Genomic DNA, 26,267 nt, shown 5'->3' on the forward strand with positions numbered 1-26,267 from the left:
CCTCTATGTGCATATGGAGGTTCTGAGTTAAAATCACCTAGATCTAGGATTGATTTGCTTACATGATTATCTAAACTCAAAGCTTTATGCATCTAGGAACAATGAATTGAGACTTAACCGGTAATATGAATTGTTCTTAGGTACGTAGGTAATTCTAGACTTATCCGGTTGGAATTGATAACATTAAAGGAGTTTAAGCCTTTGTAGTCTTATCCGGATGCAAATAGGGTAATTGGGAAATTAGAATAGCATCACTTGTATTTGAACTTCAATACTCACAAGGGAGGTTACTGGTAGACAATCCAACCCCTAACTTCATCCATTATATTACTAGTTTAGTTTAGAGTAGTTTACATTTGAGCATTTAATTTAATTTGGGTCACCACTCTATCCAACAAAGAATCTCACTACCACCACAATGCACACACTCACCATGAGCCTAGATTTCTTGTGAATTTAGGTTTGTGATTGTACATATGCATATTCTAGCTCTCCTTACGTTAACACCCTAGCTAGTGAAAGGAATCCAATCCTCGTGGGTTCGACAACCTTTCTTAAATCGCTATACTATTACTTGTACCCCTTATACTTGAGGGTGGCTATTTGGCTAACATATTTCAACCACCAATATCAAACCAAATATGCAGAATCCAACATAATACGTAATCTAGGTGCATGAAATCCTTGAGCAAATCAAATAAAAACGTTCTTTCAGTGTCAAAAAGAAGAATAATATGTCTGCATAAACGTTCTAACCTGCTCAAATTAATAGGCAAAACCATTGCAATCAACATTGAATATGCGTATCAAAAATACCTTTTTAACAAGTGATGATTTCCACAAAGATTCACAGGTTGAGGTCAGTTCGTCGTCTTCTTCTCTCTTTGACGTCTTTTCATCCTCAGAGTGAGAGGAAAAAAAAATAGAAGACGGCAAAATCTCATGTCTAGGGGGTGGATTTCTGGTAGGGTTTGGTATTTGTGCCAAGCACCCTAAAATCCAACAAAATCAAGCACCTAATAAAATCTTTCAAAATCGTTAGGCTTTTGAATACCATCAGATTTAAAAGGACTTTTTAAAATCTTGATTGAATACCGCAAGATTTTAAAGGACTCCTAAAATACAAAACAATCCTATAAACTCTTAATTGAATACACCCAAGAAGCAAAAGTTTTCTGCCTCTAAAATTGTTTAAATTGCACCGGACAAATAAAACTGAAAAAGGATTTGATTCTTAATCAAAGCGATATAACTCTATATCACTGATTAATCGGAATATTCCAACTCATTTCTAAGTACATAGACATTCACTTTGGATTTCACTCAACGAGTTCGAACCATGGAACTTTTTTTACATGTTTGACTTCAGTAGTGTCCAAAACTGGCTTAGGATGGTAAGAACGATGTTTGATCAGCTGAAGTACTCCATTCAAAAAATGGTGAATCTAACTAAACTTGTTGTCGTGGTTGTTCTCCAACCATTGCTTCTTCCTCCTCAACGTGTAATTTGGCCACTCGCTCATGGCTTGCTCCATGAATAGCCTGCTTTGAAACAGAGACAGTGGACTGAAGCAAACTGATTGATGGAGCGAACGAGCAGCAACAACCTAATACAAAGAACCAGCTTGACTCACCCCCAAACGCCAGCGCCACGCCCCCCGCTCTTCTCAAAAGTCAAATGACACGGCATAGTATATATGAAGGTGGAAAGATTTTAAACAAACGAAGAAATGATAAAATAACCAGCTATTTGTTTCTTTCTTCCCCGGTTCTCCAATTACTGAGTCCAAATTCTTAGGTATGAACAAACCAAATTCCAAAACCTACCAAAAAAGGAAAGGATAAAGCTTTAGATAACAATATCCATTAAACTTCATCCAGATCTCCAAGCAGAATAAAACAACTGATAATAAAATGGAAATACAAACTTTATAAGCTAAAATATGTGTACTCTTTTATAACCAGTAGAGCTACTACACTTGTCACATACTTGCAATGCCGACAAAGACGTATGAAAACACCACAAAATTGGAAGCCATCAGGTGTTCATAGGATCATTTCAATTGATACACATAGCTTGCAACAAAAAAAAAAAAAAACGGGCAGAATTTAGAGCATGTCATCAACTTGCAAAGGGCGAGGCATAATTGTACACTACGAACATAAAAATAACAAATGTACTTTTGAGCTTGGACGAATAAGAGTAATATTAGAATTGGAATACCAATGGAACATAAAAATTTAAACAGCTTTACCTCAAACATCAGTGGGTGTATTGCAAAATTCCTTATAGAGAACTGTAATCATGAAGGACTTTTCTAAGTTCACACCTATATTTGGTATGCCAAAATACTAATTTTGTTGTCTTGGATCAAAAACACCAAAGTCCAGGTCCTATCAGTCAAATTCTATACCTTATGTGACTTGGACATGCAAACAAAGAAGCCGAAGTCACTGCAGTCCCAACCAAATCCTCCAACTAGAAATCAAATTTAAAAGAACACCAGCCTAAACCACGAAAGCTGCTCTAAACCCAAGTAAACAAAACCACTAAAAAGGATGACTCTTTAAGACCAAAACCTGAATTATATGTGGCACTATATATCCATAAACACTACTAACACTGTATCTGTCCGGAAAGAAATACTAATACTATCATCAACATGACAAATGTATCCAAGAATGACGAAACTGGATCCTCCATGCTCATCAGTGACGATGGATCCCCTGGGGCAAGCTGTAACCTATAGCAACATCAAATAGTGTATAAGAAAGTTGAAGAAAACACCTCAAGTAAGCTATAAGAAATGCATGATTTAGAAAACTGAAATAAGTAAATACCTCCAATGATAGGTGCAAGATAGAACAAAAAAGTCTGAGCCAAGAACGTACTCGCAACCATAAACACTATAGTAGAGAAAGGAACCCATACTATGGCAAACGCTCTCCCAGATGCAGTAGTGAAGACGAAATCTCCAAATCCAGTGGTAATCATCATCATAACTGAGAGGTGGAATATGTCAACAAAGAGGACCCATGCGTATGCATCAGTAGGTAACATAGTGGAAGGAGATGGAGATGGAGATGGAGATCCACTAGCTAGGTGCAGCCACTCTAAGATATAAATGCTAGCCATCCCAAAAAATAGAGTCAGCAAGATCATACCAAGAGCTGAATACACTCAATATCTCATAAGAAAGCGAGATGAAATCCGCCGCTCCAACTCGCATGCTAGCCGACCCAAAAAATGAGTGTGTACCATCACTACAATAGGTCTAACCACCAATCCCAGCACATCACAAAGAATCCGAGTAAGAGACTTCAGAGGAGAAATATCGCCGAAACCAACTGAGAAGACCGTACAGTAAGCCACATAAAAGGCGTCAATAAATGTACCAACTCTCTCGCCGGTACCAAAGCCTGAGATAGTCATGAAAATAACTAAACCAGCGAATACCAGTAAGAGCCCAGTATGTACTAAAAACATGCGAGGTAACCTGGAAAGTGAAAAAAAGGAAAAATGTTAACAATTTAACGTCAAACACGAACTTTCTTACATGCAAATAAAAAACAAACAAAAAACAAGAAAAAGCATTTAAAATGAACTCTTATAGTCACTGTTAGAAACTTTGGATATCCTAAAGACATCTAATAAAATGCAATATAGGAAAGAAATTTTGCCATTGAGTATTATTAGTGTTATAGTCACTCAAGCTTAAGGTCCTTAGTCTTTGCAGCAATCTAAACCCTTTTGATGTTATGCTCCCTTGTACTCATATCAGGTCGTGGGATCCAATTTTCCCTATTGCATGATCCCCTTTGAAGTTGTCTATGGTCACAAGCCCAGAGCTCCTATAGATCCCATTCCCATGACAGTTTGGATATCCTTACCTTAGCCTTAGGAACGGCTAAGGATATCCTTACCTTAGCCTTAGGAACGGCTTTTCAGTTTTTAACCATTTTTCGATCACATATTTACATCTTAACTGTTCAATTTTTAGGTCCTAATGTATAGATCATTTCTGCAAATTTTCAGCCAAATTAATGATCGTTAAGGTATCAAACTTGATTAAACTAATGAACGACTGAATCTGTCGAATCAGAACCATTCGTGTTCATTATTGTAAATTGCAGCTTTGAATGCCGTAACGATCATCAATTTGGCTGAAATTATGCAGAGATGATCTATACAGTATGACCTAAAAACTAAACTGTTAAGATGTGAATATGTGATCGAAAAGTAGTCAAAAACTTGAAATCCGTTCCTAAGCTAAGGTAAGGACATCCTTAGCCAAGAAAGACTCTATATATATATATATATATATATATATATATATATATATATATATAGAGTCCGGATCAAGGGACATCTTATTTTACACAAATTTTGACACATCTTGTGATCCATTAGATTTTTAAAATGTTCAATGGTCTGGATTCGTTGCTTGAATGATGTCAACACAACAGCAAGTGATGTGGATAATGACGTGGCATTATATATTTCTAATCTAAAATTATAATTGGATTACACTTTTCTTTATGAAATAAAAAAGGAAAATGAAAATTTGGAGAATAGATGACATCCACGAAAAAAAAAAACAGGAGAAAAAACGTTGGAAAAGAGCCGGAGAAAAAACATTGGACTCTAAGGCACTAACAACTTCCTTAAAGCTAGTACGGTTCAGGTTAGACAAATTCAATTCGTCCATTGGTTTAAGCGAGTTAGATACCTTAAAAATCATCAATTTGACTTAAATTTTGTAGAGATGATCTATACATTAATACCTAAAAACTGAACGGTCGAGATGTTGATATGAGACCGAAAAGTGACCCTAAATTCTAACCTTGCACTTTAATTTCAGAGCAAGGCCTCACTTTGGATAAATATTATATATCATATCCTATACAGAGTAAGGCCTCATTCTAAAATTAATATGCACTTTTAGAATTTATGGTCACTTTTCGGTCGCATAACCATATCTTGACCGTTCAATTTTTAGGGTCTAATGTATAGATCATCTCTACAAAATTTCAGTCAAATTGATGATCGTTAAGGCATTGACAACTGCCTTAAAGCTAATATAGTTCAGATTAGACAGATTCAGTTCGTCCATTGATTTAAGAGAGTTAGATACCTTAAAGATCATCAATTTGGCTCTAAAATTAAAGTGCGAGCCATTGAGATTATTCAGTAGCAACTATGTGTATTATTTAAAGACTAAATAATAGCAATGTATTATGAGTTAAGTGCAGTAAATTGTGCATCTGAAATGATTAATGTTTGAGAATACTGTGTAAGTTAATGAATACATGATACATACAAGAAACCTAAGGAATTAAATATACAGAGGTATAGTTGGATTCTTCTAAGATTAGAGAACTTTAAGCAACACTATATAATGTCCCCACTTCCACCAACACCTGAGTTTATTGAAAAACTGCCTCAGGGAGAAGAACTCAACTTTGATGAAAAGTAGATCTTAGCCTTGCGCTCGTCCCATGACAACTCGAGTTTAGCATACTACTAGGTAAGTTTTCCTGAACGATGCCGCAGATTTGTTTGCTTGCTAAGCTTTAAACATTTATTAAATTTACACATTTCAAAAACTAGGGTTTCACCATGTTTGTATAATTACATATTACAAAAGTGGAAATCCCAGGTAAAAGTTGATATCTTAACCAGACTTATCTATTTACATTTTCCAAAAAATGAAGGAAGAAAAAAAAAGACCACTAGAAACTGTGTGAAGTTACGATACAAAAGCTTTTGACCTCAAACTTGAACTTCGAAAGGTCGTCCAACCCATCCAAAGGCAATTAGTATTTCGCTCACCATGTATTATTGCCTGTCTCAAAGCATTAGTAAAGGCAAGCTTAATAATCAAGAAAAATTGTTTCACAAATAGTGTTCCAATATTGATAAAATGTATACAAATGCTTTTTTATACAATCATTCATTATATGCCATATATCACAGCAAAAATACAAATGCTATGATATAATTTATAAAGTGCAATAAAAAAACTACAAACAGATTATTATGTTTATTTATATAGTGACAATGAACACTAACCAATACCATTAAAGACTACATACTGATTTCCTCTATATATAAAATCATTCAAACGGCAGGCCTCAACATGATTCTATATTTAGAGGTTGAGTGATTTAATTGAATGAATTCACAAAGGGTAAAGAAAAACGAAAAATTGAGATCCACATTCATATTTTCATATAGCCAATAAAAGACCATAATAGGGTGTTAAGCCTATAACAAACGAAGTGTATCTAATTTTGGTACCATCTGCTTTGGAAAACCAATGCTGCACTCTGAAAATCTGTCCGCTAAGTTGTTTTTGAAGTACCAATATTTTTTTTCTTTTAGGAATTCATATTTAACTTTATTTTTCCCTTTCTGCTTTTGGAAATTTATTGAACACATCAATCAATCAGGGCTTGACACTGTTATTTTTATGTCTATGCATTCATGTGTATGTTTGGCAGTATAGAGAAGTTGAGAGTGTTTTGAAAATGCTACTTTGCTTGGACTGTAGGTTTAAATGAAGGTTTGTAAGGCTCGGGGAGAAACCTATATTCCATTTGGATCAGTGATCAATTTCTGCTACTCATTACACTACTGTTATTACATTCCCATGACTAAGCGAACCAGTTCATAAAATAAATGTTAAAACAACAAACCCAGAACTTTTAGAAGGACAAAGAATGAATTCACCGAAAAAAAAAAAAAGACAGAGAGAGAGAGAGAAAGACTGCATTACTGGGCAATATATACTACCAATCTGGAAAACCTCTTTCAAATCATAACCAAACAAAGAGAAATCTAATCACTGATTGATCAGAAGCTCAAATATACAAACAGGCATATACAGATACAGAAGAAACACATAAGATAAGAAGGACTTGCCTGAGAGAGACAAAACTCTTGTGCTTGCTGGGATTCCGCAAACAAATCAATGAAATGCCAAGTCTGAAACCAAGACTTCATCTCCTCAAATAAGATCTAATAAGAAGAGCAAAAATAAATGAACGATGCTCTAACAGATGCAAGGTGAAATGACTAAAGCTGCAGATGCAATACACAAAATACAATAAAGTAAAGCATGTCGAGTAGCAACAATTCACATCTGATTATAAAACCAAATCTGAAATAGTAAGCTGCATTGATAATGAACACTAACATCACCTCTCCCTTTAAAGGATAGTGAGAACCAAGTGAGAGGTGGTGTAGAAAGTTGAGATCATACAGTGATGGTATAGTAGGAACCAGGAAGACAATAAGAAAAAGCACACAAACAAGCAGATCATAATTCGGTGTTATTAACATCTTCAATCATAATATTCACACCAAAGGGGCCTACTAGTCAAAAGGGTCTAGCCTTTGCTATACAACTTAGCAACTATAGATAATGCGAGCATTACTTGGTGACTTCAATTTTTTGTTGGACATCCAAGTGTCTTATGTTTTCTGAAGGGTATTATTGTTTGTAAAAGGTATTTACTGATAAAAAGCCTTAAATTGTAATCAATATCTGGAAATGTGATCAATTTCTTTAAGTGATCAAAAGGGGACTTCAAAGCCTGTAAGTGATCAATTACTTTACTAATGTCATTTGTATAAAGAAAAGTCTTTTAGATGTTAAGCTAAATAGAAAATCAAAATTAAATTCTATGCACGGCAAGACTTATGTTGACAGAACGAAGTCCTATCTGGATCACTTAATCAATTGTTTACAAAATAATGCACAGCTCTCTCCAGCTTGACCTAAAGCACTCAAGAATTCTTGAGTAGAATGTATGTCAATCATATTGGGAATACTTCTTTACCACCATTTTGGCTGGTCTATTTCAGCAACAGCGGCCTATTCCTGAAGTAAAGCATATAAAGAAATACAAAGTAGCCATAAGACCATTCAGTAACTATAAGCATACTTTTAACAGTTGAGCAGAACTAACAAAATTATCATTTCCAAAGGGTGTCTTCATCTCCTGAAACTGCCATCCTATGCTTTACTAATGTAAATCATATAAGGAGAACTGAAACCTAAAGAAATCGATGCAACAAAGCAGGATTGTTTTTCTTTGACTTCTACGAAAACTGTACCATCGGAACCATGGAAATGAAAGTATTCCCATAAAACCCCTCAAATACAGTAATTGTGTCCATAAGATATATATAAAACCAATATTTAAGATTAAATTAATTCTACCATTATGGTACTCAAGCAAAAGAGCCAGCATTTAACAATCACTTAGCAACCCACAATTAAGCAAAAATCATGAAAAACAAAATCCGACCTGCAATTTTGGCAGCCAAATCCTTGAACTTCAAATCATCAACATGTTCTTTCTCTTCAGCCTCACCCAAATCAGCTAAAGCAGCTGAGCCTTTTCCCAATCTGAAAAGGTACAATTGAAATGAAATTAGCATCTCCTTTTGGATGTTAAATTAGAGATATCAGTTGGCAATTGACATGTCCAAGAAACCAAATATCTCCACATTAAGAGAACTTGATACCAACAGGAAATGAAAAACAAAATCCTAAAGAACAGCTTTTATAATAGAATCTGACCTGTTCGTATGTCCCCATCAAGACGTTCTGCATTAAGGTTCCCTGGAAGCTCTCTAAAATCTTCATTGAAAATTGAATATGAACTGCAGAATAAAACCCTTTGAAAATTGAACATGCACAGCTTTATTGCATATCAAATTCAGGAACTAATGTGGGGCTGCTGACCTTCACGTTCATACGCTTTGCACATTGGCTTATTCTCATCAAAGTTCACTTTCAGTTATAGAATCTCAGGGTGCTCCTCAGCTGTTCTGCAGAGCAAACCAGTCGTCAGTGTGTTGTGAATTTGTGCCAACAACATGATCAGGTAAATCCATTTGCGAATATAGAAGATTCTAAGCTCAGGGCACTTCCTGACGGATACAGTTGCGGAATTCACTGCAGAAATTTCTTTTGCAATAGGGAGTTCTTCATAGAATCCTTCTAGAGACCATAGTGTGTGTGTGTGTGTGTCTTCCTGACGGATACAGTTGCGGAATTCACTGCAGCAATTTCTTTTGCGATAGGGAGTTCTTCATAGAACCCTTCTAGAGACCATAGTGTGTGTGTGTGTGTGTGTGTGTGAGATTGAACAGAGAGTATAATGATTGAACAACCTGACAATATCCCAATCCCTTTTTTGCTCCAACATTGCCATCTTCTTGCAGGTAGCCCAGAAGAGGCATTTTGAAATCTATTCCTCTACGCTGATGCCAATCACCAATTTCTTCATCCTTCATCACCAAAACCCACCACAGAAAGGCAGAAACTCTAAATAATGATGGAATTGCCAACATATGTAACATAAAGGATTGAAATTCTCAACTGATACGAATAAGTCTATATTGATATCACTCCATTAACCCTTGCTTTTAGTGAGTGACAACAACAGTATTATTCCATTCCCAAAGCTGGTTTCTAGCTTCTGTTGAGTGAATGGTAGGGTGGAACTTGAGGAATTAAATATTCACAGAATTCCTGATTTGTTACATCCCTTGTTGTTTAATCTATGTTAATTATCTCTATTTTTAACATGTCATAGATATCTTTCCGAGAACTTAAATTCTGTCTGATAACCGAGTCAACCATTTCTTCTAACTTTCCTAGTCAAAGTTGTCAGCTGCTGAGGTCACCATGTTGATGTGGATTCATTGTATGGTTATGAATTGCTTACAGCCTGTAATAGGAGAGATAATTAGGAAAGTTAGGTAGGTCTGAGTCGGTTGCTTACTATAAATAGAGGCTTGTAATAATCGTGAGATTTACTTTTCATTATTGCAAAAAGGTCATCCAGATATTTTCTAAGCTTCTCTCTCTCTCTCTCTTCTCTCTCTCTCGCTTCTGGTAAGCTTCATCTTCTTTGTTCTGTGCTTTCATGGCTGCTATGTTAACACTGTCGTGATATTTCATAAACTACTCAGAACTGCGAAAGGAAAAGAAAAAAAAAAACCTCTCTGTTGCAACTGACCTTGATATTCGCAAAGGTCTTCCATGTAGATATCTGGCATCTACAGAAAAATTACAAAAAAAATCAATAAACTTCACACGCAAGGCTTACAAAAAACGAACTTCTATAAATTTGATTCATGGTTAACAAAGGCGGATAGCTGCAGTAGCGGTTAAACTCATTATACAGCCAACATGCATTTTAAAGGGATATATTATGAAGAGCTGATGTACTCTAGCTGAGATGCCAATTTTTCCTTAAATTTTCTAAAAGTGCCTGGAACACAGCATGAAGATGGACTTACAAAAAAATAGACTCATAGTCGCAGTGTTGACGCAGTCTCAAAACAAAAATTCATCATCTGGACTGAGCTAAAAATACACTTGTACACCATTTTGTTTTCCTCCTAAATAACACACATTATCTGAACTGAGGGGCAGGCAAAATTTACTCACAGGAAGAAGTAACAAAAATAAATGTAGTTTCTAATTTGAGAAGGTTACCATCATCGGCTTCTAAAAGAAAGTGATCTGACTGAAAGTTTCCTATGTTCTGGGAGCTAAGGATCCTTAAATATTATTCTTCTTGTTTTAAAGTATCAGAGTTGATTTTGACATGATAAGGATTGCACAAACCAAGAGCATTCAAAGGAATACTAATGTTAAAGTTGAATCAGATATCCATTCTCAAAAAAAAAAAAAAAAAAAAAAAAATCATAGCTATAACTTAACAAAGATTGCATATTTGCATAGAAGGGAATATATCAGTTTATCAGTCAAAGTATTGCAAAGGTTAGGCAGCAATATATAGCCAATGTGAATTTACAACATTAATCAGGAAATACAACAAAACCAAAAAAAAAAGGACCTCTCTAAATACTCTCTCTCCTCGAGAACCCTAAGGCCGGTTTTACCGATCCAAGATTTCGTGCTCGTCCGGCGGCGCCCGGACGCCGGGCTGGCCTCTGGCCTCGCCGTTGTCATGGGTCTGCTGCCGGACGGGTATTGATGGCTATGGCTCATGGGGGTTCCCTCAGATGGGGTTTGCTCGGGTTTTGTCGGAGGTTTTGGCTGGGATGGTGTGTGGCGGTGGTCGTTCGAACAGAGGCAGTGATCAAGCTCTGATGACAGGTTTTGCTTAGTCGATGGTGCCACGGGGCTGACTTGATGGCGGTGTGAGGCGGGCAACCTGGATCGGGTTTGGCTTTCTCTGTGGTGGCGTGGGTTGCTACGAAGTGGACAGGGGCGGTGTGGGTTGCAGGCGGCTAGATCGTTGCGGCGTGGATCGAGGAGGTGCAGATCGTGGCGGCGTGCGGCGGATGGAGATTCGTTTGGACTGTTGCGAACGATGGGAAGCAGTTGGTTTGTGGTGGACTGGACCGGACCTGCTGTATGGGCCTTGAGTGGACTTTATTTGCTGGCTGCCTAATTGGTCTTTGAGTTTGGGCTAGGGTTTTGGCCCTAGTGCATTATCTAGGATAGTAATTTTATTACTTTCAATAAGTCCCTATTTTTCAGGGACAGTCTAGGTACTTTTGTGCATTTAGTTTTGGCATTTGGTCTGGTCTTGTGGACTTAATTCTCAGTGGATCTAGGTGTACACCAATTGTGGTCTCTAGGCAGATGGGTTTATTGGTTAAAGAGTTAGGTTGGAAGGGCCGGATCTTTCTAGCGCCTCCGGTGTAGTACCAAAGGGGGATTCCTGCTATGTCTACGTATTGATTGTACAATGAGTGGGTGTATGTTTCTATGTACCGTTGTGGGTACTATCACTATCTTCTTGTCTGTAAATGGCAGCGGAAGGGTATGTAATGGCCTATTCTGGCTTTTGATTAATATAATTCACCTACTGGCTCCATTATAAAAATAAAAAATAAAAAATAATAAAAACATTAATCAGGAAATACAAATAAAAAATGCCAGGAGTTTAAAGTTTGAATGTTTGATTAAACTTGGGCATTAAAGTTGCAAGTACCTGAGCAGGCAGAGCATCCGCAATGACGTGTCCTCTAGCCGGAACCTTTCAAACGAATCAGAAATTCAATCATATCAAAATTAAATCAGAAATACAATTGGACTCGTCGGGACTGGATCTTCTTTCCCTCCAAATTCTGGGCTTTGATGACGAACTCGACCCCAATCAGATCAGAATCTTTCTAGAAGCGATTGCATTACGTGTAAGGAAACCAGCTAGCGGTGCGAATAGTAGGGACAAAAACCGACTCTCACATTTAGAAGAGAGAACATAACTACAAAGAGCGCTCTAGTGCTGTTGCGGGTTTGTTTGTTTTTTTTTTTTTTCCATGAACTTTATACGTAATAACTTTATATTCAGAACACTTGGTACATACACAAAAGAATAGAAATGCAAAGTAGCAACAATTTAACACTTGGACAGAAACTTGCAACCATGTTACATAAATGAACAGATAATAGATGAAGTAGCTTAAAAACTTTTTGATCCAACAAGGCATTCATTACCTAATTATATTACCAATATGGATTCGTTCACTTTCAAATCAACTTGAATCAAAAGAGATCAGTGCCTAATCAATCATATACCTTGCAGCGAAAATGTTCACCTAGTCAGTTATTGACCAAAAAAATAATGTTCGACCACTCTTGGATGTAAATCCAAGGGCAGAGAGAATTATTATTAAGTTGAGGTGTTTTGTTTTCCACATTTGGATGTAAATGTAAGGGTTGTTGAGCATAAATTCTTTGGTCAGCAACTGACCAGGTGAACACCACTGATTGCAGATAAACTGAGGAAGCTACCTCCTTTCTAGCTCAACTATATATGTTTGTTTAATCTAGCAACAAATCCTCGCACTCTCACCTACACAACTTCTCTGGTTTTTCTACAGGCAGATAACTTCGCAAGGGTGCATAATTGTACAACTATATTAAGTAAATAATCATAAGCAAGTCCCAAATGTTTCTTAGTGCTTTCTGTCGGTGTTAATGACTTTCTCCCTCATTGCCATTCCAAATTGAAGCTCAGCATTAGCCATTCCCTATAAGTAATGAAGCAAAATCGTTAGGCCAAAAGAAAATCCAGAGCATATACTTGAATCTTAGACATTATGCTTTTAAAAGTCTAGGTTTAGTTAATCAATGCCACTCATAAAAAATCATTATTTTTCCTTGCATTTGTAACCAAATATATGGATAACATGTTCACTTATGATCTTGCTTGAGACTTATAACCTTTTATATTCAATTGAAAACAATCGCTTCCAATTTACTGTGCCAGGTCAAATGTATGTCTATTCAGCATTGCTTTACTATGAACTCACCAATAGCGTGGGTAGGCTAAGAATGAGCAAGTTTTATTGCTACTAATGGCCTCCTCAATCATATGTTGGAGTTGATATCTATGCTTCTCATTTGCTTCAATTTCTTGCAAAAGATGATGTTGGTAATGAGATCAAAAGCCAACAAATGTTGTAACATTTATGAGTCTTAGCACAAACAGACATAAAGCTCAGTGGGTGAATAAATGTAGTACTTATCCTTAAATATAGCACAAACAGAGCACCTTGCTGTGTCAGGTGTGCTTGTATTCATAGCAGCAGCCCTTGTCAGTCTTCTACATTGCTCCCAGTTTGGTTCTCCAACTAGATACACATAAGACGATCACAATGTTTAATTGCAAAGAACCACTCAAGTTCGTAGATATAAACAATGTTGAAATCAAAATAAGATGTGGGTTAGGTCCTTGCTTAGAAGGGTCTAATGTGACCGCTGAAACTACAAAGATTCAAGAATTTAACAACACAACTGGTGCAAGGTTAGTTTTGATACATAAGGACAAATGGACCATAATAGTAGCACACTATTCAACTTCATTCAACTACTCAAAGTTATAAAACAGAAGAACTACATGCATACTTAACTTGAACACCTATAGTACCAAACTGACGAAGTACACAAAACCAGCTTCATAGCTAACCAAAAATTAACTCTTAATATTCACAGTGAGAGTTACACAATTACCCATTGCACTTGCAGGAAGCAAAAACAAACCCAGACACAAAGTCGTCCTATTCTCCTTCGCTCAATTACGGGTCTCCTGTAAATTCAACCAAAATCAATTCTGATGCTAAATTCAAAGGGGGAAACTAATTCCTACCCAACAGAAGTATAGATAGCAAAAACACTTACTGAAGGAGGTGTTCTTTGCCGAGACTCCGACGAACCTATTCCTGCACGCGATGAAAGCTGAGAAGTGATTTGATTCCGGGGATTAATAAGAAGGAGCTTTGTGTCATCAAAAAAATAAGAAGGAGCTTTGAGACGATTGATGAAGTAATGAGCAAGGAGAGAGTGAAGAAAAAAAAAGTTGCAGGTGATTGATAAGGCCTTTATTACCCAAAACCCCAAACCAATCACACGTGAAATTTTAGAGTAAATACTTCAAATGATACCTAAATTATTGTGAAAGATACTTTTTAGTACCTACGACTTTTTCTTACTCCAAATGGTACCTAAAGTATTGTGCTATTATCAAATTTAGTACCTTGGTTAGCTTTTCAGCCTATTCTGTTAAAATCGCTTACGTGGCATGTAATTTTTTAGGAAAAAAAAAAAAAACTCCAAATGGTACCATTTGGGGGTAAAAAAAAAAACATTATAGGTACCAAAAAATATATATATATTGCAATAGTTTGGGTATCATTTGGAGTTTTTTCTAAAAAAAGTACAGGTCACGTAGGCAACTTTAATAGAAAAATTAATGGAGGTACCATTTGGGTAAAAAAAAATCGAAGGTGCCAAAAAATACCTTTGGCTGTCATTTGGGTACCATTTGGAGTTTTTACCCTAAATTTTATTACCACAAACCCTCAGCCTCGATTCTACTGTCTCTCTCCCTCTATCACCCTCGCTGTCTCTCTGTGGAGCAAACGCAGGCAGCACAGAACGCAAACAGCATGAGGGACAATCCCGCAAAGTGCACGCAAAGCCAAGGGCAGAATACATCATGTTTGGATTTTAGTATAGTTATAATTTCTTAGTTGATATATTTTTTTTATTAAATGTCAATCCATTAATAGGTAGAATGAGGCAAATATTACACAATAACCTGTCCTATGAAGGGCCCGACAGAAACAAGCTATTGCTAAGAGCACCAAAACTAGAACGCTACCTAACTCAATATCAACTAAGAGATCATGTAGTTTTGGGGCTTTTAGCAATAGCTTATTTCTCAAACTAGAACCCTGCTATTTTTATCAACTACATGGTCTGAATTGTAGTGTACCGTACAAAATAGTCCTCAAACTTATAAAGTGATCAATAAGATACTCAAGCTTTCGATAACACATTATCTAGGTATCTTCATCATTTTTCGTCACTACTCTATAATCTATTACAAGAGATCACATATTCACATATTCGTGCACGCGCGTATCTTTTCTTTAGCAGAAATAACTGTAATACCCCTAATTGGTTGTTCTATAGTTGCTCCCTCTATTTCCCTTCAAATTTCTCTCCGAAAATCAATAGTTGTGCCAATTTTTCTCCCAAATTTCCCTCCAAAACTTCATCACCATCATCATACCCCCTTGATTTTCACTTCATCAGTTTTCATACAGAACATCACCATCATCATCTTATAACAATTTAATTGATTAAAAGACAAAGACTTGATACCTCTGGGTTTAATCAGAAAAGTAAAAAAATGAAAATGGCCCTCAAAATTTTATCACGTGGTCTTTTACAACAGAGTCGTGACGAAAAATGACGGAGGTATCTCAATAGTGGGCTTTCGAAAGTCTAATACGTTATTGATCACTTTATAAGTTTGGATACCATTTTATCCGGTTCACTAAAATTCAAACCTTATAGCAGATAAAAACCCTTGAGTTTATATTTGTATATAAAACATTTGTGATTCTGATCCTTGAGTTTTGCAAAAAAAAAAAAAAAAAAAAAGAGTTCTATTTTTTTGAATTTCTCATCAACATAGACAGAGAAAATCTAAGTAAACTCTATGGCCTTTTCTTCTTCTCACCACCGGTCCCACTTCGCCTTTCTATCCTTGACCAGTCTGGTTGCAAACTGTCTCTTTTGAGTGCACAGGTGTGCCAGCACAGTGGGGTGCAGTCGTCGGGGCGTCCTTGACTTGACTTCTTGATCAAACGATGTGGATGAGGAGAGCACAAATCCCGTCACAAGGTTCTTTTCTCTGCCTTTTGGAAAAAGACTTCTTGTCTTACTGATAAGGTCTTGTGGTGTGATCTCTTCGCGTCACCGAATCGATACTCAACGTTGTAGGTTGAGCAGAGCAATCACCGGAAAGTAGGAGAAAGCACGGGTTTGCTAAACTGTATCTTTAGCTTCGCTGGGTTGCAAGGGCGTTACCCTTCCATATATTCCACGTCCACCACACACCTTAATTGCATGGGATTGCTTACATATTATTGACAGTGAATAGGCTAGTGGCCCACCTTGACTCATTCCTTAATTGAACCATGCATGAACCACCATATATATATATATATATATATATATATATATATTCCTTGTTGACCACAATCAAGCACGATTGCATGCTTACTATCTCTCTCACATCCAACCACCATCAATTGCATGGAAAAGCATTGATTGCTTACATATGATTGGCTAGTCGCCCACCTTGATACTTCCTTAATTGAGGTATTGAACCAACCAAAGACCTTAATTGCAGGGGTGGTCTTGAATATGGGTAGAGAAGTATTCGTCATGTTTAATTGCATGGACCATATATATGGCCAACTTGATATTCGCAAGCAAACCAATTTGTCCGTGTTGGCGTCCTTGATTGCAATATATGAGGAATCTCGATAATTACCTTACATGGCTCGCGTAACCTCGGCTATATATGCAGCCTGCATATTTTATCTTCCCATTTTGCACAGTCTTGACAACTAAGCAAATCACCATTAATTATCAAATATCTTGATAATTACTAGTAAATGAAGGAATATTTAGATTTGCTTCAGGATTGCTTAGCCTCAAAGTAGTCTTTATTTAGCCTCTAAATAATATATTTCCAACTCATCGAAAATATATAACTTGGGCCACGGATATTGGCCCGATTCTCTTCGAGTCCCCCTTGTCGGAAAAAAATGTTAATTTTGAGTTCAAACAATAATAGTTGATGATGTCTCCACTCATATGCTGATGATGTCGCTAGTTATCTCCGACAGGGGGAAAGTGACTTTTGGGGTAGCTGACAGTCACGCCATCTCAACTAATTCATCTACTTCAAAAACCAATCAATTCTTCTTCCTTCTTCAAAATTCAATTCCTCTTCAAATATTCTATCAATATACTTCAACATAATAACGTGCAAAGTAGACTGATGAAACAAAAACGACTAGGGAAGATCCCATAATAGACTAGCACATCAGCAGTATAGTGAAGTAGAGCAACAAGAATTGCAGAGGAGCCGATGAACAACGAGTAGAGATGAGTGAATCGGAAAGAGATTACCAAACTATCTGTAATTGTATCAAACCATGGACGTGAATCGGAACTCCAATTCCGGTGGAGACCGACGGAGGGAATCGCTTGTCTGCACTCGAATCGGAAAACGACGTCGCACCGAACAAGGCCATGGAATCTTGATATCGATGAGTTTCGGATTCCGGAACAGAACAACGACAGTGAAAATCTCAAGCTTCGAGCAAGGATCCATGGCAGAGGGAGAAACTGAATTTGGGGGTTAGGGTTTGGAATTGGGGAAAATCAAAGTTGAATGAAACTGATAACGCGGAAGCAAAAGATTGAGGAAGCAAGAACATCTAGGTCACCGATCGACCTGAGCTCCTGATACCATGAAAGCTGAGCTATGAATCAAAGACAAAGGAAGAAGAAGATGAGAGAATGGAAGAGGGAGAAAACATGAGAAAATTGAGGACTACATTGTGACTGGAATATTTTGATTACAACCATCCAATCTCTTTATATACTAAAGCAACCTATGTAAAAATAACAACCAACACAGTAAAAATAACCAACACTCCTATATTACCCTTAACAGAAGACTCCCTCGGGCCACACACAGTAAACACATTAATTTACTGTTGTGAAGCAATTAAACTGGAAAACCAAAAAAAAAAAAAAGACTTTGAACTTGTTCCAAACAATCGCGGGAAATTTGGAATCCTATTTTAGCGCCTCTTACCCGAGCTCTCTCTCACCCTTATTCATTCTCACCCACCAGAATCAAGAAGAAACACTCTCAGATGTGAAGAAACACCCACAGATCAATCATCTCCCTTCCACTCTCATCAGCCCATCAAAGATACACTCTCAGCACCACCATATATTGCAATGCATATCCCTCTCGGTCTCTCTATCTCAGTTTACAACTTCCGCCATTGATCGAAGGTAAGGTCTCACTTTTATTTTGAGTTAGGCTGTACATATTGAACTCCAATTTGGTATTAGAGTTGTATAGCGAAGTCAATTTGGGAATTAGAGTTTTCTAAGGAAGCCGATTTGGGTGTTGGGTTTTAGGGTATATTGAAATCCACTTCACATTTTTCTTCATTTCGATCTGATGTATCCATGTCTTATCCTGCTTATTGTTACCACTCACCAGATACCATATGACTTGCTGTCTCCTCCGAACATTTGAGTAAGGAATTGATTTTCTTGAACTGTGTTGAAATTTCTCCATATGCCACAATGGGTATTGATTTTTCTTTGATTTCTAGGTTTCTCATTGTTTGGAAAAGCATTGCTGTTCAGAAATCATTCCTATTTAGCATACCTCCATCTGGAAAAAGTCAGCCATTAAAAGGTTGATTATTTTTGTCCCTTTTGTCCTGCAATTTAGCTATCACAAAGAATTCACAATAGTTGTTTGTTTTTTGGTCTCATAGGTTTTTGAACATATATATGCATTACTTGGCTAGCACATATGATTGGGTTGCCGGGGATGAGACTTTTGCTTTAAAGGCAGAGTCTTTGAGGTTTTTAAAAAGCGATTTGGAATGTGAAATTGAATGGCTTTTGTCTCTTTTTGTTTCTGGCTCTCTTTTAGCAATGATTAAAATTGCTATTTTTTTTTTCCTCCTGCGTTTGGATGAACTGTTGATAATGGTGTTGTCATTAACGTGAGGATTATAGTTGTTAGTGTGGTATGAATTTATTGATATGTATGGTTTGCAAGTTGTGGCCGGAGAAATTGAAAACTTGATTGTAGTTTTATACCTTTGTTGGAGTGTTAGAGTACATTTAGTGATAAGCATTTTTTAGGATGGTAGGTTTGCAAATTCAGCATGAGAAGCAAATGATGCAAATTCATGCTGAGGTATGCCAGAACCAAATGCAGATTCTTGGGGTCGTGGCCAGGTTTGTTTGTCAATTTTTTGGGTCAATGCATGATGGCCTTGGAGGTGGTTTAGGGACTCTGCCACCTCATATTTTGCAGAATTTGCAGCATCCAGGAGGACTGCGTGACAATGGGAAGCCAGATTCCTATTTTCTGAGTTCCTCTAGACTGTAATTTAAACCCCTTGCTACATGGTACATGTACTTTAATTTTGGATGTAGTCTGACAAGGTTTTTTCATTTGTTACTTATAGTCTGTGCATGTCGGTTATTTGAAATGTTACGGCATCCAATGTTATTATGCCACTAAAGTGCTGTTTTGCCATAATTTTGGATGCTTATTCTGGATGGGGTTTGATATTAAGAAATGATTCCAGTCAGGGATATAGAAGTATTTTACATGATAGAAATCATTCAGATTTTGAAGTATTACCAATGGCAGTAAAGTTTCTGACTATCATTATCCTTGTACATCCAAGTCTCATTCTATAATTTGTGCTATAATATACACTTTTTTCTTTTCAATGGATTTTCAGCCTTTTCTACTAGCATCTTCATCAGTTCCGCATCATTCAGTACTGAGGATCACACAACCCTTTTTTTGTCATTGACTTTCACAACTGTTTACTTAAGAAAGTGAGTTTTCTGTATTTACATCTTTGGTCATGTGCTACTATGTAATTTTTTGGTAAGTCAATTATCTCTCTCTATTTCTTTTATCTTTTGATTATCTGTTCCAGCTCCCGTAGTTTCCTGCCTGGAATTACCTGGTATAAAATTTGTTTTAGTGTTTGTCACATGATATATAGAATTTGAGTATTGCACGATTTAAAGCTTGCTTTTATCTTTGAATATTCTTTTAACTTTGTTAAGCAATTTTATCTTTCTAGTAATTTATTTTTGTTTTAATAATATTGATGTCATCGTTATATTTATCCCTTATTTTTCAAGGTATGGTTACTTTCTGTATTAGTAACCTGGGCTTATAAACTTAGTTAAGATGGTCGCAATAGCTTTAAGGGTTTGTCATTACTTTCACAACTGTTTAAGTAAACAAAGTAGGTTTTCTGTATTTACATAATTGGTCATGTGCTACTATGTAATTTTCTATTTTAAGAAAGGCAAATGTGGGATTGTAGCTTTTGAAATTACAAAGTCAAGCCTAAACAACAAATATAAACTTATATGTAATTCCATCTTTAAATGATGTATTTGTTAAGTCATTTTTTGTCAAAAACTTGTATGTAATTTGCTATTCTTAAAAAAACCTAAAGGCCGGTAGCTGTTGAATTTCAGCTTTCACTCTATCCACTTTTATAGTTGTCTCCCCTGATTTGAACTGACCAGGAACTAAAACATTAAGAGGAGCATTGGCAATGCCATTGATGATCCAAGGAATCAAGAAGGATGTAATTTAGTATTCCATCATTACATGCCGAAAACCTGAATAGACCACAGTATGATGGGGGGTTTCTACAGAATGCAAGTGCTCTTATACACTCATATCCGTGCCTTTATTTCTTTGGCTACAAATCTCAGCTTTCACTTCATCTATACAATTGTGTGCCTTGATTTGCACTTAGGAGGATCATAATCAATAAGTGAAGCACGACAGTGCCGTTGATGATTTAAGGACACATGAAAGGTCCTAGTATTCGGTAACTACTTCACGAAAGCCCTAGTATGATGGGGTTTCTACTCTATCGGTGCAGTTTTTTAATTTGTCTGTCCGCAAGTCTTGCAGATGGAAACAAAATCAGTAGATGCATCTTATTTATCCCAAATGTGTGCCTTACTTTTTGTAATCATCAGCTATACCTCATTTTTTATATATGGTCAGTATGCAAAAAAAAAAACTCAACCCCGCATCATCGCGCGGGCTACTTGACTAGTTCATATAATTTTATGTTTTTCATTTGCTTAATGATTTCGGCCTTATAAAATTACAATTGGACCGCATGAGAATTCTTTAAAGTGCATCCTTATCCAAAATTCTTTTAATGGCTTCCTCTTATTTTTGCAAAATTGTAGGTCTCGTTTAGTTCGAACACAGTTTATCTCTATATTGCAACAATAGCTGAACTGATTGAACAAAATACGTCGTTCCATACACTATCTGTTTGGCCATGGTGAGAAGGAAGCAAACCGCTAATCGTATTCGAAATTCCACTTCGGGGGGTAATGCTAAGCGTACCGGCAAAAGAACCAATAACCCGCCTGGGGTTGTACTTCTAATGGAAATACGTTGACCCCCTTGGGCGGGGCTTTTAGGGATGCCAATTTAGTTTATGGTGTTTTACCATAATTCTCTCTAGCAATAATGCTTCCCAATTTAGTCTACGTTATGTTTCACTGGATAAGTAGGCACTGCATTATGGTTATTTCTTGATACATGTCCTGCCCATGCTAAGCTCAGCTCAAAGAACACTAGTGTAAACCATGTTGTAGTCTCCAATGTGATGTTTTCAAAACCAAAGATGTAGGCGATAAAAAAAGTCAACTAATTATATTGAAATGGAAATTGCAATCACCATTTGGAATCTAAAATGAACTGTTTGGCAGTTTCTGAATATTAGGTATCTGAAATGGAAGTTGCGATCACCATTCGGAAATTAAAATGACCTATTCAGCAGTTTCTGAATTTGTAAAATTGTCTATATTTGCATTTCACCGACTTTATATGGCCATTGCATTGCAATATTCCACACAATACAATAAAAATGTCTTATTGACCTAATGTCATCAACTTGAACTTAAGAAACATATTATTGACCAATGAACTCTTGGCTTTATTTAACAATTGTAAATTAAGTGGAATCTCCCTACATTGAAGTTTTTTTAATGCCAATTTCAGATGCAACGCAACCTTCTGAAATGCTTATCTGTTTCTCCAAAACATTGTTCCGAACTCATCCATATAAATTCTTCCAATCTTGCACACTGGCATTAAAAGCTTCTTCTTTTTTTTTTTTTTGGTTGCATTGGAGGAATTTGGATGTTGAAACAGGTTGTAAAGAGATGGCATGGCGATCAAACCTAGAGCTCTTGTCTTCACTGGAGTAGAAATGAAAGGTGGTAGTTTTGATGAGAATGTTAAACAGGCCGAGGTGTGAATTCAGCATCAAGTTGTGATTGAAGCCTAGTCCCGTTTGTCAAATATTCAGCATACAGACTCTAGTTTGGTCATATCAAGTACTTAAACCAACTTTCTAGAAGTTGGAATAAGCAAAATAATGAAAACGTGGCCAATTTCATCTTTAGACAATGTTTATCTGTAACATGTACTAGAATTGAAGTTTTTTTTACCGCCAAATGCATTACAGATTATCTACATGTGTGCAAGTTCAACAATGGTCAAACTATTAGGTTGAGTTTATACACATCTATATTCAGAAAGTAATTTATACACTAGTTCTATACAATGAAAGTAATTTAAACTTGATTTCTCCAAGGAGCTCACACACAATTTCTATTTCCATGTAAGGAATAGATTGACAACAAGATTAAGAAATTCTATATATGGATATACTAGGATTGAGCTTGTAATCAAGGTGGTCTTGAACAACAATTAAACAGGAATATGTCCCATCCACCGGCCCTCTTTGGCTCCCCTATTAAGATGTATCCAGCAAGCCACCAAAAATTAAAATAAAGCGATGCTAGGAAAAACTTCGGAATTTCTGACATCTCCAAAAATTTTCCATTCAACATGGCAGCAAGATTCCAATAGAAAATATATATATATATATATATATATATATATATATATATATATGGCAGCAAGACATGTCAGACACAAGAACATTAGTAACAACAAGAAAAGTAACAAATTATCAACAAAAAGCGAGTGCTCGAACATCATAAGCTAGTAGCATACTAAATACCTAGAACTCGAAAAAACAATAATCGAGATCATATCTGGTTTGGAAACCTTCTCCCCTGAATTACTAAGCTCACCGGAGGTCTCCGCCAGAAATTTTGGGTAGCAACAATAAGAAGAAAACTATACAAAAGAAGAGATCTTTTGTCATTTAATTGAATCAAGGCCTAGGAAGAAAGCAATTTACTGACATAATCATTTGATGCCAATGAGCTGGTATCATCGATTTTGGTTCCAAATGCAAAGAGCTCAATCCTCTTCAAGCCAGCATATGTATAGAGATACCAACATCAAATAATAAAATGACAAGAAGGAAGAGGATGCAGAGGAATTGAAAGGAGTATTAGCATATTACTAAATCACACACATACAAATATTCACATTTTGGTTCAGCATTCATTATCAGTCAAGACCCTTGAGCTGCAATTTTGGGATTTTAATTTCTAGAATAAGAAATGGTCTCTCAGAAATTACCATTAAATTAATGCATTATAAATTGTCACTCTCTTGACAATTGAGTTCCTTCACTTCATGGGATTACTGAATTTTTTCTATTGATTTAATGAGCTAATTGGTTAAGCTTGCATTTTAAATCGAGGAACGTTTTTAAAACCCTTTCCACCTATCAATTGACATAAACCAGAGAATATGCTACCCGGCAATAATGAAAAATCTGTCTCTGAAAATATAATTTCAAGTTTCCAAAAGATCACTTCTGAAAACCTGTTATGCCCCTTCTAGATCTGAAGTATTAAAACTCCAAGTTCACCACCTTCTGTCCTCTATAGCAAACTCTAATTGAATTTTTTTTAATAGTTTCTCTAAAATTATTAATAAGCTCAGTTCCTCAATTTAGAATGTGGAACAAATTCTTTTCTCTTCAAGAATCATAATATTCGAACAAGTTCAGAAGCTGAATCGAATCATTGCCGGAAATGAGCCTAATCTCTATAGTTTCCTCTATTTCTTTCCAATAACACAGAAACCGAAAGGCAACCAACTTTATCCACTTGTATGTATGAGTATTCATTATCATTAAAGTACAACTTAGTTTCTGCAAGATGCACATAATACACATATTGAACTAGCTAAAAAGAATAACAGAGAGGACTATTGTACCTGGCTATAAATAATGCAGAAAACGATGCTAGCGATGGGCAGCCAACTCTCCTCAGAAGACTAGGATAAATTGCCTTCCCCATACTCTGCAGTCCTTTCAAGGTGCTTAGCAGCACATCGCAGGCATACAACATTTGAAGCAGTCAGTTCAAGTTCACCCCATAGCAGAACTTGGCCACCAGTTCGAAAGTTTTAGCCCACCACGAATATCAGGGAGGTTTATATTGCATGCTTCTTATCCATCTTCGGATGCTTCTGAAATCAACTTTCCATGAACCCACTTCTTGAGAGCAAAAGAAACTGCATCAAAGACAATTTATGTGTGAACTTGGCAACCAAATAAAATTATAACTACCATTATAACATCGTGTACATAAAATTAGAGATCATTTTCTTAGTGAACTGTGTTTGAAGTTGAAAAGTTATTCCAATCTATATAACCAATAACTACAAGTGACTATACATGTCAAAATGATGTAAATGTAAACATGAAAAGAACAAAACTTACATTATGAAGATGGAAAGACATTTCTCCAACTTCAACAACATCACTAGGAAGCCCAGCGGTGCCAAACCTACATTAGCAACAAGAGAAGTTATAGTGTCAGACAACAAATAAGGGAGAATGAGGGCAACTACACCAGCAATTAATGCATCTATGAACCCAACAGCTCAAATCCATTTCCTTCTTAAGAAATCTGTAAAATAGAAGCAAGCTCATTCTCCAAAATAGAATTAAGCTTCTGAAAACGCCCACACACACACACACACGTCATTCTATAAATCTGATAATCAAAATATTGACAGAGAAATGAAAAGGCAGCTAATTAAAGTGTTAGACTTGGGTTTCATTAGTATTTAGTAAATTTTATATAATAAAATAAAATAAAAATGTATGTACATATATGTGAAGAATCGGGCTAGTCTCCAGACGGGGGTATACCTCCCCATCCTTGAAACGGATTCAAAGGAAATTGCACCCACTGCACCCATATTCGAAAGAGTCGGGGAAGAATTCACCCAATTAGGGACGGTACCCAGAGAGATGATATTAAGTTATAGACCTACTAATAAAGGTTTTAGCACTTGCATGTGCAAACAGTAGCCAAAATCCTCCAGAATCCTCACATTATTTTGATAACATTCAACATATGATACCCAGTTCAACATGTGGACTCGTGTGAAATATACTGATTGATGGTAAAGACTACAGACAACTGCAATTGTTTATTTAAGCAGTTTTCTCTCAACAAATATCAGGTTTTCGCACAAACTAATTGGGAATTGATCAGCAAATATCATGTAATCATGACAACCCAACCAAAAAATAACACAGTTTACCATGATACATTGATGTATCCAAAAGCAATTGCGTCCCACATTATTAGTCGGAAAAAGGGGATCATGAATGTGTATGGGTCGATGCTACATGGAGTAAACGAACAAGATATAAGTAGTGGACGTCAAGAAATCCATATGTCATGCACAGATAAGAAAGCAAAGGATGCCATCATTACCTGCAACCTCTTTCCCTCTTTATATAAACTCCCTTTCCCTGTACGGAAATACGCATTTGCCGAGGATCAAAAACATTCCTAGGGAAGAAAAGATCAAATGTTAAACAATAGCCATTTAATGCCTGTATTATAAAAAACAAAGTAGGCTTATCATCAGTGTAAAGCTAAATCAAAGCACTATGAATGATAGAAAAATAAATAAATAACTAACTAAATAAATAAACAAATAAGAAATCGTTATCAGCAATTGGCTTACCCAAAAAAATAAAGAAATTCATCAGAAGGTCTCTGAAGTCCTGCAATTTCATTAGTATAGCGGTTAAGCAAAAGCAATCTAGTAATAATCATTGGCACAAATGTGGAACAGAAAAGGACAGAAAGTACTGAAGTTGAAATGGAACTTCAAAC

General features: G+C 36.3%; 1 protein-coding gene and 2 long non-coding RNA genes across 11 annotated transcripts; 1 reads left to right on the forward strand and 2 right to left on the reverse strand.

Moving 5' to 3' along the window:
- Positions 1-1,258: 1,258 nt before the first annotated feature.
- Positions 1,259-3,462, reverse strand: LOC121050959. Its single transcript, XR_005804562.1, has 3 exons — positions 2,842-3,462; positions 1,635-2,744; positions 1,259-1,542 (listed from the first exon to the last, which is right to left on the reverse strand). It is a non-coding gene; the product is annotated as an uncharacterized LOC121050959 (long non-coding RNA).
- A 1,787-nt stretch (positions 3,463-5,249) lies between these two features.
- On the reverse strand, positions 5,250-13,952 carry LOC112192887. 9 transcript variants are annotated; one of them, XR_005804560.1, is made up of 8 exons: positions 13,558-13,952; positions 13,316-13,418; positions 11,992-13,033; positions 10,039-10,078; positions 9,188-9,304; positions 8,757-8,842; positions 8,317-8,417; positions 6,922-7,021 (listed from the first exon to the last, which is right to left on the reverse strand). It is a non-coding gene; the product is annotated as an uncharacterized LOC112192887 (long non-coding RNA). The 9 variants fall into 9 exon arrangements; XR_005804558.1 differs by having other exon boundaries at positions 13,528-13,952; XR_005804557.1 differs by adding an exon at positions 8,592-8,674 and having other exon boundaries at positions 6,922-6,988; positions 13,316-13,952.
- A 1,806-nt stretch (positions 13,953-15,758) lies between these two features.
- Positions 15,759-19,983, forward strand: LOC121052760. Its single transcript, XM_040518612.1, has 5 exons — positions 15,759-15,767; positions 18,130-18,395; positions 18,610-18,645; positions 18,725-18,810; positions 19,880-19,983. The coding sequence occupies exons 1-5, from the start codon at positions 15,759-15,761 to the stop codon at positions 19,981-19,983; spliced, it is 501 nt and encodes a 166-aa protein (XP_040374546.1).
- The last annotated feature ends 6,284 nt before the right edge of the window (positions 19,984-26,267 follow it).

The sequence above is a fragment of the Rosa chinensis genome, chromosome 1 (assembly GCF_002994745.2).
Source record: "Rosa chinensis cultivar Old Blush chromosome 1, RchiOBHm-V2, whole genome shotgun sequence".
Classification (NCBI taxonomy): Eukaryota; Viridiplantae; Streptophyta; class Magnoliopsida; order Rosales; family Rosaceae; genus Rosa; species Rosa chinensis.